A 21,410-nucleotide genomic window follows, 5' to 3' on the forward strand; every position below is an offset into this window, starting at 1 on the left:
GTCTGTTTAGGGATCACAAGCTCATCAAGCTGAGTTTTAGAAGTGAGACGAAATTAGGAAGGATCAAGATAAACAACCAGGTGGGTTTTTTATTCAGAAAAGCAGCTGGAATTAGTAACCCAACAAATTTAAGTAATTTCTGAGGATACTAAAACAGAAGGGACATGTGCAAATTTAACAGGTCTGTTGCGGGCCAGAGCTTGCTAAGGTAAGAGTCAAGCCCAAAGGAAAAAGACAGAAATCCAAGAGATGGTGGGATGAGGAGGTTTAGAAGGCCATAAAGAAACGTCAGGCAGCATCCAGGGAACACAGATATTCAAAGCAGAATGGTTAACAAGAAGCTGATGTAGACAGAAAATGGGATAATTTCTTAAACTGTAAAAGGGAAACATCCCATTTGATCAATGAGATGATTAGAAGAAAGGGGACCCAATGGTTGTCAGAAGTAAACAAAAGGGATAGAAAAGCAGCTAAGAAATTTTTGAACCATCTCAACTCCTTGAGTAATAAGACTAGCCTAGATCAGCAATGTATAATTACAGCCCAAGGTGTTTGGCTAGAAGGAGATAAGGCAATTTAACATGTATGAACAATGATGACAGAAAAATTGATAAAGAACAATGAAATGTTGTACGCACTCTATCAAACGTGGATAGACCGGTTAGAGCAGTGGCTCCGCTTGAACAAAGCGAGTGGGAAAGGGCAGAGAAAAGGGTTCCTAGTAGCACGTCAACAGGACCTGGGGCGCTATAACGTAAAACTATTCCAATTCTGCAATCGGCCCACCGCGATTGGTCGAAAACATCTTGGACCACCCCCACTTCACCTGTCTGTCATGCGACATCACGAAAACTACGATAGCTCCCCAGCTGATATGACGTGTACACACTGATTATGCATAATTTGACCGAGCAAAACAAAAAGTTATTTCTGATTCAATGCCTTTTTGCCATTAGTCCTCGGCTATTGGTCAAAAGTTTTCGGGCTGCACCATTTCACCTGCCTCTCACGCAACGTCACAAAACTGCAAAAACTTACCGCGTCAAAGTGACGCGTATGCAAGAAAGATACATTAATATGCTGAACAAAACTGAATGTTCTTCTGAATAGCCGCAGGCTGCCCCGTTCAGGAAGGAATAAAAGATGGCTGCCGCCAATCGCTCCAGCTCTGGCTACTTTCCCCTGCCGGAGAGCATGGGTTTATTTGCATGTAATAAACCTTTTTGCGTGGCCGTGTAATGTTTTCGAGAACTTTTGGCACGTTTACGACCTCGTTCTGCCAACTCTTCTTTGCTGAGGATCCGTTTTACTGTCATTCTTAAGCTTCTGTTGCATGCCGCTGCGGTTGTCGACGAGCCACCGCAAGCTAAGTAAGAGAAAGCAGACTAATCGCAGGTGCCGGCACCACCCTTTTCATCCAGTTATCGATATTCAGTGCAGTGGCTCGGCCCCATCGAATCCCTCTCCACTTGAGCATGCTCCTCGCCTCTTGTGAGTCAATTAGGTAAGACATGCCGCTCAGTGCAGGCAATGTTATTCGTTTTTCTTGCAAACAAAAGTGACATCCTATGAACGAGGGGAGCATTTGATTGGTTTGTTCAGCCAACCCTGCAGGTGACATCCCGATGCTTGCGTCGGCAGTTATGCAAATTTGACGTCAGGAGATTGGAATAAAAACATATCGGAATAGTTGTACGTTATGTGGCCCCTAATGGCATCCCAATTATGTTAATAAAGACATTGGGCCTAAAATCTGAGCAAGCATTAAGAGGTAGTGAGCAAAACAATAATGGACGGTAGAGCCCCTGATGGTTGGAGACTAAGCAAGATGAACAGGATATATAAGGGAAAGGGGGACAAAGCTGACAAAAACAACTGCCATCCCATAACAGGGATATCAGTGGTTTATAGGGTGGTGATGCAGATTGTAAAGGACAGACTGCAGGCATGGGTGGAGGGTGAAAAGGTGCTGAGGGAACTACAAAATGGGTGCCAGAAACAAAGGAGGTTAGAGGACAATATGTTTTCATTGACCGAGGGCATTGAAATAGTAGAGAAGGAACACAGGCCCCTATGGCTAGCATTTCTGGATATCAAGCGAGCTTATGACAGTGTAAGCTAGTAGGATTTGTGGGACATATTGTGCACACTGGAAGTGGAAGATGGAGTAACTAATCTTTTAAAATATATCGGAAAAGTAACAAGGTGCTTATAAAATGGAAAAAAAAGGTATCTGAGCCTATAGAGATATAGCGGGGCTTAGGCAGGGTGCCCTCTGTCACCTTTGTTGTTCACATTGTATCTACAAGGATAAGAGACCAAATTAGAGAGGAGTGGACTTGGCTTCAACCTTTCTTTGTTCAAGCAACGGGAATGGATTGAAAAGTGGTTACTGGGTCTGATGTACATGGATGACATTATACTTATGGTGGACTTATGGTAGATTGATGGACATTTGCGGTAAAGAGGGAGATAGGTTAGGTTTAAAGTTGGGTAATGAAAAATTGGCAGTCATGATTTTTAATGATAATAATCAGGGCGGCGAGCATAGGATACAGGAGTTTATGCTGGAGTTAGTGGATAAGTACAAATATCTTGCACGAGATCAGAGGTTCCAGCAAGATTGAAAATTAAGCAACGAGGGGTAGGTAGGCTTGCTTTGGGAGCACACAGAAATACGTATACCAAATCTGGAGGTGCCGGGTGACATGGGATGGACATCATACGAGGGCAGGGAAGCTAGCAGCAAGACAGAAGTTGAGGAGCAATTGAGAGAAATGGCGGGAAAGCAGTAGGCAAGGAAAGTTTTCAGTTACTTGTACACGTGGAATCATCATCATCAGCCTATATTATGTTCACTGCAGGACGAAGGCCTCTCCCTGCGATCTCCCATTACCATTGTCCTGCGCCAACCGATTCCAACTAGCGCCTGCGAATTTCTTGATTTCATCACCCCACTTAGTCTTCTGCCATCCTCGACTGCACTTTTCTTCTCTTGGCACCCATTCTGCAACCTTAATGGTCCACCGGTTATCTAACCTTTGCATTACATGACCTGCCCAGCTCCATTTTTCTCTCTTAATGCCAATTAATATATTGTCAATTGAAAATTAAAATAAAAGTGTGGATCAGAGAGCAAACCCCCGTTTGCTCTCTGATCCACACTGCTCTCTTCCTGTCTCTTAACATTGCACCTAACATTCTTCATTCCATCATTCTTTGCACGGTCCTTAAGGTCCAACTCTGGTGATTTTTCGGCCATGCCAATGTAATGGAATACTTAGATTCTCGAGACCCCCCTGTCACGCGTCTGATAGTAGGATTGTTACACAAATTTGCAAATAATTTTAAATAAGCAAAAAAGTGCAACCACAAACCAAACCTGACCAAGCAGCTGAGCGAACCTCTTCGTGTAACATCACAAGTGTCTCCACATGAACTAACCTGAGTGTCTCAGGTTAGTTCAAGTAGTAACACATAAATACCCAAGAAAGTGTATTGGCAAACCGCACCGCAGTAGCTCAGTTGGTTAGAGCATCGCATGCGTAATGCGAAGACGTGGTATCGTTCCCCACCTGCGGCAAGTTGTGTTTTCATCCACTTTCATCGCCATTAATTTATGATTTCTTTAATTCAATTAGTATGTACAAGTAAGTTCCCCTGTGTTTTCCATGGTGTCTTTGTTTGTAAGCTTCTCATGACATGATTAATAAAAAGTCGGGCCCCTTGGTTTCACCCCTTTCTTCTCGTTCTTACATAACGAGGGTCTAGAGTCTGGCAACATTGATGCCTTCAGGTAGCATGTACGGTTTTATTGATCAGTTGCCTTCAGCCAGAAAGATCATGTACTCGTGACGCCTGTGGCAGAAAGGATGTTCCACATCCGCCGCCAAGGTTTATGAGTGGTGGTGCTGGCTAACACTCCCGAGGTTAGTTCTAGTAGCAGCACATAAATACCCAAGAAAGTGGAAGGGCAAACCACGGCGCGGTAGCTCAAGTGGTTAGAGCATCGCACACGTAATGCGAAGGCATGGGATTGTTCCCCACCTGTGGCAAGTTTTTGCATCCACTTTCATTGCCATTAATTAATCATTTATTTAATTCTATTAGTAAGTACAAGTAATTTCCCCTATGTTTTCCTTAGTGTATTTGTTTGTTGGCTTCTTATGATATGATTAATAAAAAATCGGGCCCTTTGGTTGAACCCCCTTTATTCTCTTTCCACCGGGAAAGGCACGCAAGGCATGCCGACATCGCCCGTTGGCAGCGAAGAGCAGACGCTCGGCTGAATCATGACCGCGCCGGACCTTCGTATGACAATATGTCAGCTGCACCAGCTCTTCGGATTTGTCAAATATTGACAGTTATAATTCTGACGAATTCAATAGTCGCGAATTGTCGTTCGCGTTCGACCCACCACCACGAGAACCAATGCCCATGCGCTACATATCGTGCTGCAACATGAAGACCAAGGGTAACCCTAACCACTGATTTTATATGTGCTGCTTACTATTTTAGGTGTTTAATCCATTCTGAGGGAAGCACTTTGCATGCTCACTGTAAGATATGGAGCATGACTTTCCACATTTGTATCCTGCAAGAACGCCGCTGACAGTCCAAACCACCGAACGGTGCATTTGTTTACATCGGCAGGTACAGCGACCATTCCATGTTCGCTTGAGATATAATGCTATAGCCGCTCATCGGTGACATCAATTAATGTCAGAACATATCAAAACGGCCTTCAATACTTAGCCTTTAATATGCCACTACTCGTCCTGTCTGCCTCATTGTGAACAAGGTTCGAAACATCTTCATTTCATTTGACTTGGTCAGTGGCTGCAAACCTTTTTTCACTTCAATGCATGACCAGCCGAATTCTTGTCGAAACCTTGATGATGTGTAAAACAGGCAAATTTTGTGCATGTAAGCATCGTTGCATCACTCTGAATCGCACTGATATGAGTGACCACACATCGAAAACAGCGAGCGGGAGTCCGTACTGGGGAGCGTTATTATGCTGCCTACTTATCATTCTTCGTATTCTCTTCATGCACATAATATGTTCCATAAAGTGGACATAATGCGTAGTTTTCTTGCAGAAACGCCGATACTGGTATAGACACCGTTGGCAGCTGAACTATGTGATTGTTTACGCTGCTGTATTGAGGGGCCCACGCTTGCTGCCAATTTGGGATATGAGGCAAGCAGTGCACCTTAGAAGCTAAAGAATAAGTCTGCATGACAATACATAAAAATACATCTATGTTCGTAGTCGCATTTAATTGAGGGAAGAGCCGGTGAGTGCGTAGGGCAGCTTTCGGGTCAAAAATGGCAACGTACTGATGTCGATACTGCTCCGTGTCATCGCTTCTCGCTTTTTGTGTGTGCACTGTACAAAATGAGGAATGGTTTATTTCAAATCCAGATAGTCAAAACTGAACTGCAGAAGGAGTTTTCTTCATCCTGGTGGCTAAATTAGCTTCATGTCAGTTGCTCAGGCCCACCAGCAGCAGACGCATCAACTACGTGACTGTGACATATAGGCTTAACCTCGGCTGAATGTGATCGGCATCGGCTCAGACTGTGCATGCAGATGGTGAGGGCTGAAGTTCGTGCAGCCTACTTCTAGAGGGAAGATAACTTCTCATGCCATGCACCAGCTCGCGATCGTCAATTCCTCGACGCTCTCGTCACTGTCGTCTGCATAATCTCGGCATGCTTTGCCTGGAACACTCCTGACATGATACACAATGTGGCTTGTAACTGAGGAGGAGGCAAGGTAGGGTGTTCTAGGCAATTAATTAAATTCATTTGTAAAAAATCTGTGCAACTCTCAGACCTGCTTTTTGAGGACGTGACAGAAGTGTGCAGAGGAATGTACCCAGCGAATTTCATCCATATCCATTGTCATAAAAAAATCACCGAAGTTGCCCTTTAACTTGTTCTGGAGTTTCTTTGTCAGTCTCCGAGTTTGTGGCCCATATGTTAGCACTGGTAGAATGCACTGATTGTACACATTTCTTTTTAATGATAATAATAAGCTTCCAGGCAGGATCTGACAATGTCTGCCATATGCGTTCCAACCCATTTTTATTCCTTTGTAAATTTCCTTCTCATGATCAGGGTCTCCTGTGAGTTGTTGACCTAGGTAAACATGCTCCTTCATAGACTCTAGAGGCTGGTTGGTGATCCGGTACTCTTGTTCCCTTGCCCAGCTATTGATCATTATCTTTGTTTTCTGCATATTAATCTTCAACTCCACTTTTGCACTCTTTCTGTTAAGGTCCTCAAATCATTTGTTGTAACTTGTCCCCAGTGTTGCAGAACAGGACAATGTCATCTGCAAACCGAAGGTTGCCAAGATATTCGCCGTTGATTCTTACTCCTAAGCCATCCCAGTTTAATAGCTTGAATACTTCTTTCAAGCAGGCAGTGAGCAGCATTAGAGAGATTGTGTCCCCTTGTCTGACGCCTTTCTTTATACGTAACTTTCTACTTTTCTTGTGGAGAATTAAAGTAGCACTGTGTTCAATGGGGCTGGTTGGTTCATCTTTAGAATAAAAACAGGAACAGCGCAACACAGGACGTTTAGGACGTCCTGTTTACTCGCTCGTACTGTGCTGCGCTGTTCCTGTTTTTATTCTAATTAAAGTAGCTGTGGAATCTCAGTAGATAGATGTCTACGTAAGCCTCCTGTACTCCTCCATTACGTAATGCCTCTATGTCTGCTGATATCTCTTGGGAATCAAATGCCTTTTCATAATCTAGAAAGCTATATAGAGAGGCCGATTGCACTCTGCAGATTTCTTGGTAACCTGGTTGATGACATGGATGCGAACCATTGTAGAGTATGTCATCCTGAAGCCAGCCTGTTCTCTTGGTTGTCTGAATTCCAAGGTTGCCCTTATTGTATTGGAAATTATCTTCGTGAATATTTTGTACAATACTGAAAGTAAGCTAATGGGTGTATATTTGTTCAATTCTTTAACGTCTTCCTTTTTGTGAATTAGTATATCGTTGGCATTATTCCAGTTCCCTGGGACCCTTATGAGACGATTCGTATAGAGGGCTGCCAGCTTTTCAAGCATGATGTCTCCTCCATCTTTGGTTACTTTGACTGTTATTATTCCATCTTATTCTGCCACTTTTCCACGTTTCATGTCTTGCAAGGCCCTTCTAACTTCATCGCTAGTTATAGAAAGAGCCTTTGTAACCTGTTCATTACTACTTCGAATGGAGGTATCGTGTATTGTAGCTGCTCTGGGTACTGTACAGGTCAGAATAGAATTCTTCTGCTGCTTTTACTATATCTTCGAAATTACTAATAATATTACCCTGGTTATCTTTCGGAGCATATATCTTGGCTTGTCCTAGGCCAAGTTTTCTTCTCACTGATCTAATGCTGCAGCCATTTTTTACTGCTTCCTCAGTCTCTCTTGCATTATAGTTTCAAATATCCCTTATTTTCTCCTTGTTGATCAGGTTTGACAGTTCCGCGGATTCTATTTGATCTCTGGAGTTGGACACTTTCATACTTTGGCGTTTTTTTATTAGGTCTCTTGTTGCTTGTTAGAGCTTACCTACTGGTTGCCTTGGTGCCTTGCCTCCCACTTCAATTGCTGCTTCTGAAGCCAGCCTAGTTACAGTTTCATTCATTACCTCTATGTCATCTTCATCTCTCTGTTCTGAGGCTGCATATTTGTTTGCAAGTGCCAGCCTGAACTTGTCTGCTTTTACCCTTACTGCCTCTAGGGTGGCCTGTTTCTTCAGGACCAATTTTACTCTTTCATGAGGAATGTTGGCACAAAATGGAAAAGCAAACCAGGAAATTGTCACCCGAATATTTGGATAACAGCAGGGAAGCAAGCCAAGAAACAGCCTGAACTTGTCTGCTTTTACCCTTACTACCTCTAGGGTGGCCTGTTTCTTCAGGACCAATTTTACTCTTTCATGAGGAATGTTGGCACAAAATAGAAAAGCAAACCAGGAAATTGTCACCCGAATATTTGGATAACAGCAGGGAAGCAAGCCAAGAAACAGCCTGAACTTGTCTGCTTTTACCCTTACTGCCTCTAGGGTGGCCTGTTTCTTCAGGACCAATTTTACTCTTTCATGAGGAATGTTGGCACAAAATAGAAAAGCAAACCAGGAAATTGTCACACGAATATTTGGATAACAGCAGGGAAGCAAGCCAAGAAACAGCCTGAACTTGTCTGCTTTTACCCTTACTGCCTCTAGGGTGGCCTGTTTCTTCAGGACCAATTTTACTCTTTCATGAGTAATGTTGGCACAAAATGGAAAAGCAAACCAGGAAATTGTCACACGAATATTTGGATAACAGCAGGGAAGCAAGCCAAGAAACATTGGTTCAGAAAAAGGTTAAAGAAACAGAGTGGCGTCTGTGGAAAACAGGGATGCAGATGAAATCGGCACTGGGAACATGCAGAACTTTCAAGCAGGAAATTGCCAAAGAAAATATCTATGATAATTCTAGGGGAAGCTCTTTGTTGTGTGAATCCAGAACAGGAGTATTGCGGGCTAACATGTGAAATCATAGAGACTGACAAGATACAGTGACTGGGTGACCTTTACATCAGCATGCTGTCTATTGCCCTCACCAAAAACGAAGTCAAGTATCTGGCTGTGATGCGATAGGGGTGCATGTGTGACATAATGCAAAAGTTGTTCTTTCATTACTTTTGCTCATGTATATAGTTCTGGTGATTTAGCAAATAAATATCAGTTGAAGTCAGTGCCTGTGTTGTGTTCTTCCTTCAGTCCTCGTATCTTGCGCTGTGCAAACATGTCAATGTGAAGAGGAAGCTCTTTGTTGTTTGAAGCCAGGACAGGAGTCTTGCGGGCTAAGACGCAGCGAGTCAAGTACCAAAGTATAGACACGTTATGTGGTGCGTGTTGAGAGGAAGAGAAAATGGCTGAACACCTGATACTTTTCTGTAAAGGGCTTCACCCTGCAGTTCAAAGCAATGGGACGGTCTTTTTCAAAGAAATGGGGTTTAGTGTCAGTGGAGGAAAAATAGACTTTAAGCGGGTAGAAATAACCGAATGGAGGTTATCTGATTCGTGGATAAAATCAGGGCAAGAGTGAAATTTCACCCTTCACTGAGTACAAAATATATTATTAGTCATGGCTAGGTGTCGTGTGCCGCCGCCCAACTTATGGGGTTCAGCCTCATCCATCCATCCATAGAATATGGTGGTTGTGCTTCACACGTCCACGGTGTGCGAGCAATGAAGTATGATTCATTTCTATGGAACAAGGGATGAACGCACATTGAAATCCACAGGGAAATGCAGCCCACGTATGGGGAAAGGTGTCTCGCTTTGAAAAGTCTGGGTTGGTGGTGTTGTGAGTTTAGAAAAGGCCAACGGTGGTTCCACAGTCAGCTGGATGACTCTACAACAGGGGCATCTCACGTTTAAGTGCTGCAACAAGTCAGATGTCTGAACCGGTGTGGGGACTATGTGGAAAGATAGTGTAAGGCAGGTAGCATAGTATGTATATTTGTAATTACTTGCACGTACAGTGCTCAGCGATTGAAACGCGATGCTCGGACAACATGGTGGTCGATACTTTCTTGTGCCACTGACGGCTGCTGGCGACACTGAGATGATGCATTTTTGTGTTGCATGAAAGCAAGAATCTTTTTGATGCATCGTAACAGCATTCGGTCTCTTCACCCGAATGCTGGGTGAACACCCAGCGATCATCGGTTCCGCAAAAAGCGCTGAAAGCCATGCTGCCTGAGTATCACATTTAAATCACTCAGGACTGTACCTTATTTTGGCTAATAAAAAAATAGGGGCAAGGACTTTCTGATTTGCCCTCATACTAGACCAAGTCACAGCTGGTAAGGTCATTTGACAGGTCAGTGTATGCAACCACAGAGAACAGCTAGCTGTTTACTGTGACAGGTTTAGTTCTTGTCTTCATTGACTTTTTGTCACTAGCTCAGCTAGCAAGTAGCCTGAGGTTCTAGCACAGCTAGAACCTCAGGCCTCATGAACCTCAAGTGCCCGTTTATTGTAGTGTGCACTAAATGGATAGAAAAGTAATGCAAAAGGATAGAAAGTTGGGCGAGTTGGTACGGTAACATGATCTTGGATTGTCAAGTTGGACACTTTAGACATAGAAACACTTTAGTTGGGCACTTCAGTTGGACACTTTAGTTGGACATAGAAATTAGCGCTCGTCCTGTCTGCTCCTTTCTGTGTCCGTGTTCACTTTGCGCTACAATCCAAGATCATGATAAATGGATAGAGTTTGAGAGCCGATGGTGATGACAGGCGCCAGCCCTACCAACTTTGCACTCTATCCAATCGGCGTGCACTGAAATGGACAGTCCACTTAGTTGACACATGGTACACACTTACAGAATAACCGCCCCTCAGGTTTCTTGCTTAGTGGCTATGGTCTTGGGCTGCTAAGCACGAGGTCATGTGATCAAATCCCGGTCATGGTGGCCGCATATTGATGGGGGCGAAATGCGAAAACACCCGCATACTTAGACTTAGGTGCACGTTAAAAAACCCCAGGCGGTCCAAATTTTCGGAGTCCCCCACTACAGCGTCTCATAATCAGATCGTGGTTGTGGCATGTAAAACCCCATAATTTTTATTTGTTTATTTTTAGGCTTGCTGTTTAGTGCTTGGTTTGAAGGATCTTTAACACTTTGAGGCGGTGTTCATTTTTATTAAAATTGCTTGTTTATGTTGCAGGAGCACACACACATATACAAGAATTCGATATTAGCCCATGCAGGCAGTTCTTTGAAATGCAAGCAGGAAGAAGTTGTTCCTAGGTTGAGTTTCGGTGCCTCCCACACCACTCGCCCACCATCGTATCAGCCAGTGCTGATCACGTGCACACAGAGGATGTGCCTGTTCATGCAAACATTTCTGCCACAATGCTGTAGTAACCAAGTGGTGAATGAAAGGGAGTGTCTAATTATACTGCCTCAACTTGCAGCACTGCTGAAGGTACGACGTCTATGCAGGCAGTATCCTTGTGTAGTAGAATATAGTTGGGGACACAACCGGTCTGATTATTGTTACAGCCATTAGCATTAACAAATTGTGAACGATTACTCAGGGAACACTCAACCTATTTTAAGAGGTTAGAGTCATTGTTAAGTTGATTTAATTTGTGTAGTAAAACCTTGCGGCATACCGTATCAGACGCTTCTGAAATGTCCAAGAAAATGCAGTGCACAGTGGATCCCATGTCTAGAACGTGATGTAGCTTACATGTAAAGGATATAAGTTGCTTATCAAACCAATATAGTTTGCAAATACCATGTTGTGCAGGCAAGAGAAATCAGCTAGATTCACGATCGAGATGGTGATATAGAATGTTGCTTTTGCCGAATGTGAGACATGCAAAGTTTGTGAGCTTTAAATGCCATAACAGATTTGGCTTATAAAATTCTGGCATTACATTTTGTTGTGCAGCTGTGATGTGCAGTGTGATATTTCTTACAGCCACAAGGATTTGATATTCCATTGAATTGCAACTAATTCCATCCAAATCAGTTTGTCACTTACCTTATAGTAACAGTTCTGCTTCTTGCATTCATTTAAATCAGTAGCTACTCTGTGTGAAGCAGGGAGAATAAAACTCGGTCACTGGAATTAAAATGGGATTCAGGTGCACAAGTATGATGGGCTGCAAGAGTGGTTTTCTTTTTGTGTTTTAGGTACCCTGCAGGCTTTGTGTACATCTTCATGGCCCTGTACTACATCACTGGCCACGGGACAAACATTCCTCTAGCCCAGTACCTGTATGCAGGCCTCTACCTCTTCACCTTATGCCTGGTGTTCAGCTTGTACAACAAGACTTGCAAGGTGCCACTTCTGCTGAGCTTGCAGCCGCTATTATGCATACGGACAGCAAAGAACATTTTTCACTGCATTCTTTTTTTTCTTTGAGGAGGGAACACTTTATTTAAAACCTGAAAGAAGTGTACAAAACACTGTTTGGACCGGTAGCTTAAAAGTTAGTAGCCAGTCCAATATCGACTTTGCATATAGATTATGCATAAGGGAGGTAATGCAAGCAACACTCAGATGCAACATGTCTTCAGGTGTAGAACTGGAAAACACACTAAACCAAACTTGTAACAGTCAAGTTCGTGCTTGATGCAATTCAACATACAATTCTATGAAGGCAAACATTTCATAATATCAAAAGTAAGGTTAAAGAAGGAAAGAAAAAAAAAAGGAAATAAAATTGAAAGAACAGATGTGCAGCAATAACAAGAAATTTCATGATTCTGTTTGGTTAGATAAGTAATGCAATTTACAACTCAGTTTAAAATCTTGAGCTACCTTTATTTCTATTGGTAGCTCATTCCAAACTTGTGCGCCGGCAAACTTAACTGACAATTCACGGTACAAGTTGCTACATTTCGGTAGGTTGAAATTGAAATTAGAAGGTTGCCTAATGATATGGTTTCGGAAAAAGAAAATAGTCGGTGGTAATGGAAAATTGGTTTGGCTTATGTTGTTTATCATGATGCAAATCTTATGATTTTGCAGTGACATAAAGAATAAGATACTGAGCTCTTCCAAATAATTTGCAGTTTAGAGGCAGAATGGGTTGGAGCTGATGGCCCGCAATGCCCGTTTTTGAAGACGCAGTAAAGGCGATAAGTATGTAACATATGTAAGACCCCAAGGTTCAATGCTATAGCTAATGTGAGAGGGACGGAACGAAAAATATAAAGATCTAAACACGGAAGAGGGAAAATACTGCTTGGCTTTTATCAGAGTGTAGCACCCAAATACTAATTTCTAGCAGACATTGTTGATGTGATCCTTCCAGTGTAAATGACTGTCGAAAAAAGGCATAAGTATTTCAAAGAAAACACTTGCTCAATTAAAGTGGTGTCTAGCGAGAGAGAAATTACACTGTAGTCCAGTGTCCTTTGTCTAGAATGAAAAATGACATATTTTGTTTTTGCTATGTTCAACGTCAATCAATTACTAAAAACCAGGAAAACAGCTGACAGCTCCATCATTATACTGTTCTGCAGTGCTGTAAGCAAATTACTGGTAAATGTAAGTGCCACACCATCTGTATACATCATAATTTCTGAGAAGTGCAGTGTCTGCAGTACCATTTATATAGAGAGAAAATAATAAAGGACCTAGAATGGATCCCTGTGGTATGCCGCATGATCTATTTTTAACTTGCGATACGGAATCATTAATTACCACATATTGTATACAAAAGGACAAATAACTGAAAAAGAATTCCAGTACGCTATCAGCGAAGCCATAGCCTTCTAATTTGCATAGTAGTATATTGTGGCAAACTGTGTCGGATGCCTTCTTGATGTCTAAAAACAACAAAACTGCAATTTCATTTTGGTGTATAGTAGAATTAGTGTGCTGTGAAAGGCTTAATACGGCAGTAGATGTTGACTTGTCTGAAGCAAAGCCATGTTGTTGCGGAACAGTAATATTGTTTTTGTTAATAAATTTTTTAAATTGTTGTGCTACTACCTTTTCAAAAAGGGTGTTAATGACATCTAATACTGATACCGTGAAACCTCGTTAAACCGTAGTTGGCTGGAGCTCGGAAAAAGTATGTACTAAACGGTAGTACTGCTTAACCGAAATAGCATGAGATCACCCACTTACCTGTCAAAAACGGAACTCAGAGAGTGTGATGAAAGGGGAAAAAAACATGCAGTATTTATTTACTTCATGCAACAAATGTGTTATTTTCGTTTGATGCCGCAGTGGCCTAGCAGTGACGACAGCGTCCTCTAACTTGCTGAAGCTGTGAGCCAGCTTTACAGCTAGCCCCATCTTCTCGGCAAAAACTCGCATGGCAGATTCCTCATTGGCATTGCATATTCTCCGTGCACAGGTGCGGTAGCGTTGCAGAAGCCGCAGGGCACCTCTTCATTGTGGCGTGCTGTTCTCGTCGCGACAATTGCATTCATGAGGCTAACTTAATGCGTAGATTTTGCCACTGTCGGGCCTGAATCGCCCGTACTGTCGCTTTCCATGTCCTTATCACTGTCGCTAGGCGACACTTCGGCAACAACAGAGGCAACAGTGGCGACAAGTCGGACCTCATAGGCGACATCTCTTCGCGGTCGCAGCAGCGCTGCCGAGCAACTTCTTTGCATTCCAAATGCCACACACTGTAGTTAACAGACCAATGTTGCTTGCCAGCACCGACTTTTCACGTCACGTTTGATAGCACGAATGATGTCTAATTTTTCTTCTTTGCTAAGCACCCGGCGTCTTTTTTATCCAAGTTTCGGCATGATGCGAGCTCCCACTTGCATGACATCACAACGCTCTCTGGCACGGCGCCGAAATGATGTTGATGTGGCTTCATGAGTGAACGCACAAGGCGCTTGGAGGCCATTGTGCTGATCTCTGAGGCTTTTTCTGCCGGGGCTTGATGGATACGACGCACCATTGTGTTTGCGCGACAAAAAGTGGAAACACTACGTGTTAACCGATACGTACGCAATAAGCTGGTACGGTTTATGCAGATACAAAACACATTATGTTCAATGGTTGCTGAGACGGGGATTTGACTTTACTACTTTTAAAACGAAACTACTGTTTAAGCGGGTACGGTTTAAAAAGGTTTTACTGTATAGGCCTATGGCTACTCGGTTCATTCTGATCTCCAGATTTGTATATGGGAGCAACTTCAACAATTTTTAGTATATCTGGGTGGCAACTATTCTCTAGAGAATGATTAAAGAAATGGCATAAGTGCGTGTAAAGAGTATCAATATTTTTCATAAGCACTCTTGTCTGGATGGAATCGTGGCCAGCTGCTTTGTTCACTGACATTGTACCGACAATGTATTTCATCTCATCTATAGTAATGACATGAAACTGGAATCCACTGCCGACAGCTATACGTACAATATCGGTAGTTGTCAACGATAGAAATTTTTAAGCGATGTTTAAACCAAATTGATGAAAAACTGTTAATATCATTGGCCGCATGCGGAGATATGCTACGAGGGGTTACTCGCATTTCTTGGTATAATCCAGTTGTATCCCTCACAATCTTCCACTGTTGACTTTTATCGCCTTTGTTTTGTGTAGTAAGCCTAGTGAGGTATTCCTTCTTTGATTTTCTCAACATTGCAACAGATTTATTCCTGTAATGCTTAAACTGGGCATGATAGTATTTGTTTGCTCTGTCCTTTTTCCATTTATTGTATTATGAATCCTTTCTTTTTAGTATGCTAAAATGTCTTGTGTCATCCACGGACATATGGGTACAGTACTTCATAATTGTGCTTTCAGTATGTATGTGTACGTTGAGCTAATATATTTTTAATATGAGTGACAAAATTCTGAAATTCAGCATTTACATCAAAGCTTTGCAAGGCTGTGAAATCGGCACATTCAAGCAGTGATTTAACGCTCTCACAGTCTACGTGGACAAATTGATTTGGATGCCTTTGATACCGAGCTAACATACAAGCCCGTGGCAACCACAGAAAGATAGGACAGTGGTCTGCAATGACAGCATTGCAAACGCCTGAGCCTGTAAAGTGACGTCTCGATTGAATAGTATGTGATTTATTAAAGGCTCAGGTTGACTGGTCATTCAAGCAGGAGTCGTGATGACATTTCTAAGGTTGAATGACTGGGGAAGAAATACATAATCACTGCAATCATTAACCAATAAATCAATATTAAAATCGCCACAATTAACAATGGGACCATCTTGTATTGTGAGTGGCAGCAAAATAGCCTCCATTTCTGCAATAAACTCACTTTTACATGAGATGGGAGGCCAGTAAATGGCACCTATTAGAAGAGCGCACCTTAACCGAACAAAAAGTGCCTCAATTGTATTTTTGCTGTATCTTTGAACATTGCAGCAGTGGAATCCCAGCCTGTTTCTGGTAAACAATGCACAGGGTGTCTACTAACCGGGAAAACTGGGAATTCTCAGGGATTTTGAGTAGTCTGGCAAAACTCAGGGAAAACTCGGGGAATGTGTGCGTCTATTTGGGAAAATTAGCTGTAATCTTATTGAAAGGGAATGCGGTAATGCTGGCTCGAGCAACAGAGAGGAGTCGTAACGAATGGTCTTTGACGCCGCGTCGGCTGGAGGAGTTGCCAGAGTAGAGTCAACGACTGACTTTCCGGACGCCAGACAATCCGGACGGCTTCGCAGCACAACTACGTACGTAGGGTCAATGTATAAGAACGTCTGAAATTTCGGACACAAGAACTCTTTGTCGTCCGATTTTCCGAACTTTTTGCAGTCATCGCAGGTCCGAAACGGCCTGCGATGAATCAAAACCACCACCACCGTCACTTTGATAGCCTTGACCCGGCACACTCGCACGCAGATCCGCCTGCAGCCGTAGCCACCACCGCGGCAATGCTAGGCCTAGCTGTTTCAAGGTTCGGTATTAAGCTTCTTGCCATTCTGTGCCGTGTTCTTCATCGAAAAATTCGCCGCTGTCAGCAATGGCACCGATACTGCCCTTGTGGTCATCGCGATTGACTTCGAAGTTGGAAAGCACGCCCCGTTGCATAATGCCAGTTCCCGAAAGTCAGCTTTGCCTCATTACAGCAATGTTACGCTGTGAAGCATAACAAGTGCAGGAAGGGGCAACTATCACAGGACACAGTATGTATTCCTTAATTATGCACACATGCACGGGTCATTTCCTGTCACAGTACAAGTACCGATATGCCTAATAAGTGTATTGGCAGGCCTTCATAGGTTTTTCGGACGTGTTTGTGGCGATTTGAGCCACCAAGGGCTATAAAAGAAATGCATTCATTGTTTCGGACGCTTTCGCAGCCCCGAGGGAGTCAGAAAAATCGAACGCAGACTGTACAACTGTCCAAGAAGATGCTTCAAATAGTCCGTGTAGCGAACGCGCAGCCAAAGAAGAACAAGAAGACAAAGGACCTACGCATTCAGAAATAAACAGAGAAGGAAACATGTGACCACTTTTTTGAAGGTGCTTGCTCTCTAAAAGCAAAGTGTTGGCAGATGCCGAGATGCAGGTGTCCCTCATCCAAGCAAAAAAAGAAAAAATCAAAACAGTTAAACGCAACACTGACACATAGTGTGCAGGCTGAGAGTATGTCAGGACAGTTGAGGTTGACTTGCCAGCTGTTGCGAGATAATCTCACTTGTGATAAAGTTCGGGCCTCATACCAATTAGCTTGCTATCACTTGATAGAAATAGCTCATATTCGAAAATATTCTGCATGCATCTCTTTCTTTTTTGTATTTGAGAATGTTTGACTCAATTTGCAATGGGTTTTACTATTTCTTTCAAAGATGTTTTATTCACTGTGCATATTACCAACCCCTCCCTTCTGCTTTCTTTTTGAATAAAATAAACACTATGCCTCGCTATTCAAACTGGATTAAGTTGTTTTTTTTTATTTTTTAACATGCTTACTACAGAGTGACACCATTGGGCGACATGATGTAGGGGGCCTGTCTTGACATAAAACAATTACAGTTCTGTGTCACTCAGAAAAAACCTGGAAAACTCAGGGAATTTGGAAATGTCAACTTGGTAGAGACGCTAAATGCAACACAGTCACCACGTGAAGAGCTACACCTAGGCAGGGTTATGATTGGGGGTTCAATCCCATTGCTCGTGATCCGTTGTCAAGATTGGAGTCGGGCATGAATTAGAAAGTAGCTGGCCCATGCCGTCGTCCAACTTATCCAAGCTGAGGACGTTGATGAAGGGAAGGACTGCTTCTCATTGAGAACGAGGAATATGGGTTTATTTACAGTATTTATATCAGTCTAACATGACTGTTTGAGAAAGTACATCAGTCTAACATGACTGCTTGAGAGAGAGTGTCCTGAGCAGCCGCACAACAGCACTTTATAAACACTCGGTCCTCCCCCGATACCCAGGTGATGGAAACGGCCGTCCAAGCACCGTAGGCGAGTTGAACAGGCACCGTAGGGGAGTTGACGAGGCACCGTAGGGGAAACGACCCGGCACTGTAGGGGCATTTATTCCCCAAACTGCAGCGCACCCGCCGGCCGCCCATTGTCTGGCGTCTTGGTCGGTGCGTGGGAAGGGGTGTCAGTAGACGTTCCCGCGGCTCAGTAACAATAGTTGGTCTGCCGAGCCCATTTAGTTACAATGGCGACTTTGTCAAACTCGGCTCCAGCGACGGAGAGTCGAGGACGCACATGTTGTTCACACACAGTCGACTTAGTCACGCCGTGGCTAGAGGTGTGCGGCGACGCTCCCGGGAAGTTGCCGCCACAGTCGCAACTGGGTGGCAAAACTTGCACTACTGCTGGCCGTTCTTAACAGCACCTCCATGGCCCGGAAACTCTCGACTGTCCAGCGCTGTCAACCGCTGGGCAGGAAGAGAACGGCTGGTGGCCAGGGGGTGATGCCTTGGCTCGCTGCGACCACTTGTGTAATGATGTCACCGCCCCAAAACATCCAACAAGGACAGGCAACTGCAAAACGAACCCCACAACACGGCTCTGTGCTGAGATGACGTACCTTGGCTCTCACTTTACACCCGCTAGGCTTCAAAGAAAACATAAGTGCAGAAACAAAAAATGCTGCATTTCGCTATGCCAATTTTTGAAGCAATTTTGTGCTGACAAATTCAGCAATCATGGAGGGAATCCTGCTAAATGAGAGGGGATCTTCTTGGCTTAACAAAATTAACACTAGTAACCCAAAAATTTAGGCGGGACCCTCAAATGCAGAATTGAAATTAATTTGCTCAAACCGTCCGCATTGCTATGCAACTTTCCCTTCTTATATCTGACGGAGAAGTTGTACTCTTGGAGAGTGAGACTCCATCGGAGCAAGCGGCCATTTTTGTGTGACATTTGATTGAGCCACGTCAGAGGACAGTGGTCGGTCTCGAAGATGAACTTCGCTCCGTACAAGTAACACGACAACTTCTGGGCGGCCCAAACAAAACAAGCGCATTCCTTCTCTGAAGTGCTGTAGGCTTGCTCTCTTACATTTAGTTTACGGTTGGCATAGAGGATAGGATGCTCCTCATTATTGTCGCCGACCTGACTAAGTACTATGCCCATACCTCTGTCGCTTGCGTCGCATTGAACTATGAATTCTTTTGTGTAGTCTGGCGCGTGAAGCACAGGACGAGAAATCAACAGTGTTTTCAAACTTTGGAAAGCGTTCTCTTTGTCCTTATACCAGTGTATGCTACTCGGTGCTCCCTTTAGGAGGGCGTCCGTTAATGGACTTGCCATTTGCGAGTAATTCGGAATGTACCGTTGATAGTACCCCACAAGTCCCAAAAATGAACGAAGCTCTGTTTTCGTGCGCGGCTGAGAAAATTGTCCAATCGTAGCTATTTTCAGCTCGGCCGGCCGTCTCGTGCCTTGGCCGACAACATGGCCCAGATAAGTCACCTGTGAACAACCAAATCTACACTTTTCCGCTTTCATCGTTAAGCCGGCTTCCCTCAACCGTGAGAAGACCTGTTTGAGGTGCGATACGTGTTGTTCCCAGCTGTCCGAAAAAATTGCTACATCATCCAGATATGGCAAGGCAAACTCCTGCAAGTCTTTTAGGACAATATCCATTAACTTAGAGAAGCTAAATGGGGCATTCTTCAGCCCGAAGCTGAGTGCGAGACGGTGAAAAGTGCCTACAGGTGAGATGAATGCAGCATAGCAGCTGGCACTTTCTGAAAGGGGAACTTGCCAGTACCCCCGCACGAGATCTATAGTTGAAATGTATTTAGCAGCGCTAACTCTTTCAATTCGTTCCTCAATGTTGGGTATCGGGTACAGCTGATCCCTAGTGATGGCATTTAACTTCCTGTAGTCAACACACAGACGAGGGTCCTTGTTAGGGGTTTCTACAAGTATTAGCGGTGACGTGTAGTCACTCTCAGCGGGCTCAATAATGCGCAACTCTAGCATGCTGTATCTCTGCCTCCATAATTTCTCTCTGTCTTGGAGACACCCTGTAAGGCTTTGATCTTACGGGTTCGGTTGATGTCAGCTCTATTTCATGCGTTATTAGTTCAGTTCTACCTGGCCGATCGCTGAACCTGTCGATATATTCCCCTAACACCTCTTTTAGGTCCTCTAGCTGCTCGGGTCTTAGAGCGTGCGAGCTTACCGAATGTTTTACTGCTTCTTCTAGGCCGATTTCAGAGTTGGAGGTCGCCCTATACTCCTTAAACTTGGTACTAGTGCCATCCTGCTCTTTGATGGTGTAGTTAACGACTCCGCTCCGCTCTGTATACGGCTTCATCAAATTGCAGTGATATACCCTCACATCCTTCCTGCGACCGGGCATTTTCAGAGCATAGTTAATATGTGAAAGTTTGTGCAACACTTTAACGGGCCCGTCCCAGGGAACTTCAAGCTTGTTCTTTCTTGAAGGTTTGAGGATCATTACCTGGTCTCCGGCGTTAAACGTACGAAGCCTCGCGTTCTTGTCGTAATAAAATTTAGCGTTCTTTTGAGCTACTCCCACGTTCTTTTCGACTAGTCCTTGGGTTGCGCTTAGCCGTTCCAGCAGATTTAGCACGTATTCAACCACTGTTAGACTCTCCCCTTTTTCCTCCCACATCACTCTTAACGTTCTCAGTGGAGAACGGAATGTCCTCCCATACACTAGTTCTGCTGGCGAGAACCCTGTCGCTTCATGTGGAATCGTTCGCAAAGCAAACAAAGTTGCCGGCAGACAGTTCTCCCAGTCTTCCTTGTGCTCGTAACAGAGTGCACGCAAAACTCGCTTAAGCACTGAATGCCACCTCTCTACACTGTTTGACTGAGGGTGATAGACAGAACTGTGTATTAACTTTACCCCGCACTTTTTCAAGAATGTGGAAGTCAGTGCGCTCGTGAATACTGGCCCTTGATCTGCCTGAATTTCGGCTGGAAACCCAACTCATGCAAACACTGTCAAAAGCGCGTCTACTACTTTGGTAGAACTGAGCTCTTTCAGAGGGATTGCTTCTGGAAACTTTGTAGCCAGACACAGCATGGTAAACAAGTACCTGTAGCCCGATTTTGTTTTTGGAAGAGGCCCTACTGTGTCTATTACAAGTCGTCTGAAAGGCTCTGTTATTAAGGGCACTACCTTCAGTGGAGCTTTCCATATCTCACCTGGTTTACCAGAACGCTGGCAGGCGTTGCATGATCTTACAAAGTTTTCTACTTCTTTGAAACAGCCAGGCCAGTAGTATTCCATAAGCAATCTTTCCTTTGATTTGGTTATGCCTAGGTGGCCGGACCACCCATTTCCATGACAGAGACTCAAAAGGTCCTCCCTATACTTAGTAGGTACGACTAACTGACCTAAAATCCTACCCTTTCGATCTCTGTAGTGCCGATACAACAATCCTCCTCTCTCACGTATCGTCACGTTGAGCCTAGCAATGGC

The 21,410-nt window shown here is 43.8% G+C and overlaps 1 protein-coding gene across 2 annotated transcripts in view; it reads left to right on the forward strand.

The window, feature by feature from the left end:
- Alg3 (Alg3, alpha-1,3- mannosyltransferase) overlaps positions 1-21,410 on the forward strand; it is a 117,371-nt gene that overhangs the window by 1,712 nt on the left and 94,249 nt on the right. For both annotated transcript variants that reach the window (XM_075684096.1, XM_075684095.1), the window contains exon 3: positions 11,718-11,865. In XM_075684096.1, coding sequence (XP_075540211.1) covers positions 11,718-11,865 — 148 coding nt within the window. The remainder of the gene's footprint in view (positions 1-11,717; positions 11,866-21,410) is intronic.

This window comes from Dermacentor variabilis, chromosome 3 (assembly GCF_050947875.1).
Source record: "Dermacentor variabilis isolate Ectoservices chromosome 3, ASM5094787v1, whole genome shotgun sequence".
Classification (NCBI taxonomy): Eukaryota; Metazoa; Arthropoda; class Arachnida; order Ixodida; family Ixodidae; genus Dermacentor; species Dermacentor variabilis.